This window comes from Rhagoletis zephyria, unplaced genomic scaffold, assembly GCF_001687245.7.
Source record: "Rhagoletis zephyria isolate East Lansing unplaced genomic scaffold, Rhagoletis_zephyria_1.1 Rzeph_scaffold_01542, whole genome shotgun sequence".
NCBI classification, from domain to species: Eukaryota; Metazoa; Arthropoda; class Insecta; order Diptera; family Tephritidae; genus Rhagoletis; species Rhagoletis zephyria.
In genome coordinates, this window is record NW_016158626.1 from 39555 (window position 1) to 44674 (window position 5120).

Consider the following 5120-nt stretch of genomic DNA (forward strand, 5'->3'; position numbering starts at 1 on the left):
TGTTGCTTATAATTTTTGATCTGTAATTCAGACACATACATGCATATGTATATTTCACAATTTTTTACAACTTCCAGTTCAATTGACTTACTTTTTATCCATTATAGTACCACTTTCTTATGTAAATTTTATAAACGCAAACTCCAACGACTAAAAAACAGCAATAGAAGGATGAGCGATTAAAAAGTATTCACAGTCGCTAATTGAGCGACTAAGCGACACTCGCAATAGCATCGATAATCGATAATCGCTTAATAGTCGTTTATCTACTGCCAGTCGACATTCGCAATAGGGGTGCAAATCTGCTCTACCAATTTAGGTTTTGATAATAAATCAGAACCTTTTTTCAGAGGCAGTTATAATGACCGATCCTTGACAAGAATTTTAATGATAAAACTGGGCAGTAAATAATACAAGTGTCATGGTAATAATAGCCGCTAAATCTGTTACTACGTTGCCCTTTTAAATGCCATAATTTTCGTAAATTTTAGCATTGCCATGCCCAGCGGAAATTCGACATATTGGTGCCTGTTTTTAAATGGGATCATATTCCCTAAAAACGCTAGCAATTTATTCTACACCTACACAACCTTCTAAACTCTACTGATGCGTCTTAAAAAGAATATTACTGCTCCTTTCGCAAATTGAAATACCCTTAGGCTTTTTGTCGATGCCCAATTTTTGGCCGAAAGCCAGGCAGTCACGAAAAACTTCTGTTTACATTTTTAAACAGATGGTGTCCCGTTATAGTACCTTGACAATTTTTCGTTGAAATAAGTAGCATTTAAAGTATAACTAGTCCGATTCTAAATAAAAGATTCTCATTTTAGCAATATCATGATGTTTTTTGTGGGCCTTATCATGTTAGCAGATTTACAATTGGCCATATGCCAATATATATATGCATGTATATAAATTTCGCGGATTCAAAAAATTAAAGACAAAAAAATTATAATTTATAAGGGCTCTATTATAGCATTTCTAATTACGTTTTATTAACTTGAATATTATCTGCTTTATGTCCCACAGGATACGGATCGAGACTTTCTACTGCAAGAATGGGCTACGCTGCGGAAGTGGATACAGTATGTTTAGAATCTAGTCTAAAAGTAATCAATTGTTCACAATTGAAAAATATTTTTTCAGCTTACAACCTCTGGATAGCATTAAAGAGTATTTTGGTGCAAAAGTAGCCTTATATTTTGCTTGGTTGGGTTTCTACACTCACATGCTAATACCCGTTAGCGTACTCGGTATTTTATGTTTCATCTATGGATTTGTAACGTGGAGCAGAGATCCCATAAGGTAAAAAATTATATTCTTTAGTGAAAATTTCGGGGGAAGGGTAACCCCTACGACGCATACATTCATGTTATTTTATACCAGTCTCTTCTCATCAATCTAGAAAAAATACACCTCTTTGTAAAATATCTACTTGATATTTTTAATGCACTATATTTTTTTCTGGAGCTAATAGGCAGTGATCTATTCCTATTAATAATACAATAGGTTTGTTCCACAAAGAGTGTAAAAATAAGTTACTCTCTCACACGTCAACACGTGACAAAAGTGCCCAGAGCGTGCGGAACGCAAAAACCATATTTCGTGCCCGGAATCAGCAAATCAGCTTTGAACAATGATTTTATGTGTATTTATCTAATATGGCTAATAAAATTATAGTTATATCTGTTATTTCAAATTGGCTTCTTGCACATTTTCGGGCACGAAGAAGAAGACATTTACGATCTAAAAGTGAAAAATTTTTCTAGCATGAGGAACGCTTTCTGGGCTGTTTTGGGCACCCGCGGTATCTCGCGGGCCCGTGCGGAGAAAAGCTAATATTTAAGCATAAATACGAGTCCTAAATCTATAAGTTCTATCTTTGTGGTTTGCTTGTACTACATAAATAGTATATTATTGTTTTGAAACCCGTTCTTTGCCAATGTTCCGGAACAGTAAATTGGTTCACATTTTAGTTAAAAACACCAAATAATAACAAAACTGCTCTTCCTTTATTTCAGCCGCCAAATTTGCAACGATAACCAAACAACTCTTATGTGCCCACAATGTGATCGAAACTGTAACTATTGGCTGCTGGAAGAGACTTGTAATTCATCGAAAATGAACTATCTAATAGATAATAATATGACAGTTGTATTTGCATCGATAATGGCCATTTGGGGTATATATTTGCTCTCTGAAATATGTATCGCTTAGTTTGATAAAAAATGTAATTCTCTCTCACAGCTGTACTCTACCTGGAGCTCTGGAAGCGCTACTCAGCAACTTTGGTGCATCGATGGGGATTGACCAGCTTCTCACAGCATGTGGAACATCCGCGACCGCAGTATTTATCAAAACTACAAAAGCACAAGGATATTACGGAGCGTTGGAAGAAAAGCAATAATATATTAGAGCCGGACGTTCCATTTTGGCGTATAAAATTTTTACCAAGTTTTACAAGTTACAGCATTATGGTTTTGTTTGTGAGTATACCATATTTTTTTTTAAATACACTCCGGCTTAGGCATTGCATTCATTTATTGTTATCGCATTCCAGATCTGCGTTTCGCTCATTGCGATTTTCTCTATGATTGTCTATCGTATGGCACAAAAGGCATCACATAGCATTTTAGGTAACGAAGATTCAATGACCTTCAAAATAATGGTGCTTCCCATGACGGCTGGTATCATCGATCTAATAGTTATTTCTATGCTCGATTATGTCTACACCTCACTGGCTGTTCATCTCACGAATATGGAATATTGTCGTACACAAACGCAGTACGATGAAAGCCTGACAATTAAGAACTATGTTTTTCAATTTGTCAACTACTACTCCTCGTTATTTTATATTGCTTTCCTAAAGGGAAAATTCGTGGGCTACCCAGCCAAATATAATCGAATATTGGGGTTTCGGCAGGAAGAATGCAATCCAGGTGGTTGTTTGATGGAACTCTGCATGCAACTTGTCATCATTATGGTGGGCAAGCAGGCGGTAAATGCTATTGTAGAAATGCTATTTCCATATATTATGCGTTGCATACGTAAGCTTTCTGCGCGCATTGGCATGAGAAAAGTGGAAAGTGAAGAGAAGCTAATATCGTGCAATCAGTGGACTGAGGATTATCATCTAGAACCATCGAATACAAATTCGCTATTCTCAGAGTATTTGGAAATGGGTTAGTAAATTCTTCGACAATTTGTGCGGCAAATATTTACATACATACGTACTTACACTTTAAATTCTCCCATCAGTTCTGCAATTTGGCTTCATAACACTTTTCGGCTTGGCTTTCCCACTGGCGCCGCTATTAGCGCTAATTAATAATGTCATTGAAGTACGCTTGGATGCTATAAAAATGTTAAGGCTTATTCGTCGTCCGGTAGCGCAACGTGCTTGTAATATTGGGGTTTGGTATAATATGATGGCAATTGTTACGCGAATCGCCGTCGCATCGAGTGTAAGATTTTTGAGATAATAAATAAAATTAGGATAATGTAAATATATGTTACGCCTCATATTTCAGGCCATGATCATTGCATTTTCTACAAATCTCATACCGAAACTTGTCTACACAACTGCCACGAATGATGCATCCTTAGAGGGATATCTAAATTTTACGCTTGCCTATTTTAACACAGCGGACTTCCAGGTTAGGCTCTGCTATGATTTGAGTTATATAAAAAAAAAATTACGTGTATATATTACGCTTCTAGGTACAGCCCGTCCTGCTGGGGAGTACCTATGAAAATGTAACCTCCTGTCGCTATACTGAATTCCGTAATCCGCCCTGGGATGATCATCCTTACAAGCGACCATCGTATTACTGGAAAATACTGACTGGACGTCTAGCGTTCATCGTTATTTTTCAGGTAAGTTAAATTTTATTAACGGTGTTTTACTTCCTCTGTGGCTGAATGGTTAGAGGTGCGTTCAACAACTCTGTAGGTCGTGGATTCGATCCTGATCTGAATTAAGGAAAGTTTTTTATAACAGCGGTCGGCAGGCAATGGCAAACTCCGGATGTATTTCTGCCATGAACAAGCTTCTAATAAAAATACGTTTGCCGTTCGGAGATGGCATAAAACTGTAGGTCTCTCCATTTGCGTAACAACAGCAAGACGCACACAACAAGTCGTAGGAAAAGCTCGGCCAAACCCTTAGCAAATTTATAAGCACAAAAATATTATTATTGAAGTGAAGCTTCTTTGTTGTTTGGTTGGAAGTAAATTGGCAAATGGTTGCAAAAGAAACAAGTGCTTCTTAAATGTATGCACACGGTAGTAATTTAACAAAAGCCTGCTAATAACCGGTTTAGAAATAAGATTTAGATTAATACAAATACGAGTACTAGAATGAATGTAAAGGTTAGTACGTACATAGACGAAGAAACGAATTAACAAAGATAAAGGCCCCTATTATGAGTTGCTTTCGATCTTCGTGTGTGGTCGAAAGTGCTGATCGAACGAATTTTCATTTGATATTATGACGCTCATTCGATGAAGAATAGCGCTATTGTGAATTTCGCTCGTTTAGGTTGTTCACAATAGTATATTTTTCACCGCGCAGAAGCTTTGTTTAGAAGTCAAGCAAACTAAAAAGTGTGTTTATACATATTTATGTAAATTTGTGCAAATTNGCAGAAGCTTTGTTTAGAAGTCGAGCAAACTAAAAAGTGTGTTTATACATATTTATGTAAATTTGTGCAAATTAAATCGAAATAAAAAAGCGAGTTTATAAAAATGTCGTAAAAATGAGAACGATTCGTCAGAGGATGAGAGCTTAGTAAGTAAGCTTAGTAGTAAATAGTAAAATGTTTAAGAGTTTAAGGTCTTTAGTATGAGTTGCATTTGATTTTTGATCTTCGCTGGCTATCGAATATATAATAAATAGATTTGGATCACAAAATTTCTTAAAAATATTGTATGTCAAAATGTATTCGAAAGACAGCTCTCTTAAACGTTTTATGCTCCAGTTTTCTAAGCTCTCATCCTTCGACGAATCGTTCAACCAGAACTCCGTTGTACTAATTAAAATTTTTTTACCACGTTTTTATAAACTCGCTTTCTTTTTTATTTCATTTTAATTTGCACAAATTTACATATGTACATATGTA

At 35.8% G+C, this 5120-nt stretch overlaps 1 protein-coding gene and 1 long non-coding RNA gene across 8 annotated transcripts in view; both read left to right on the top strand.

The window, feature by feature from the left end:
- The window catches only part of LOC108364357 (anoctamin-1), a 48269-nt gene that overhangs the window by 35583 nt on the left and 7566 nt on the right, over nucleotides 1-5120 (top strand). For all 7 annotated transcript variants that reach the window (XM_017618009.1, XM_017618012.1, XM_017618011.1 and 4 more), the window contains 8 exons: nucleotides 1030-1085; nucleotides 1147-1305; nucleotides 2022-2182; nucleotides 2248-2486; nucleotides 2561-3182; nucleotides 3259-3464; nucleotides 3531-3656; nucleotides 3721-3876. In XM_017618009.1, coding sequence (XP_017473498.1) covers nucleotides 1030-1085; nucleotides 1147-1305; nucleotides 2022-2182; nucleotides 2248-2486; nucleotides 2561-3182; nucleotides 3259-3464; nucleotides 3531-3656; nucleotides 3721-3876 — 1725 coding nt within the window. The remainder of the gene's footprint in view (nucleotides 1-1029; nucleotides 1086-1146; nucleotides 1306-2021; nucleotides 2183-2247; nucleotides 2487-2560; nucleotides 3183-3258; nucleotides 3465-3530; nucleotides 3657-3720; nucleotides 3877-5120) is intronic.
- Nucleotides 4486-4707, top strand: LOC108364363 (uncharacterized). Its single transcript, XR_001847749.1, has 2 exons — nucleotides 4486-4588; nucleotides 4661-4707. It is a non-coding gene; the product is annotated as an uncharacterized LOC108364363 (long non-coding RNA).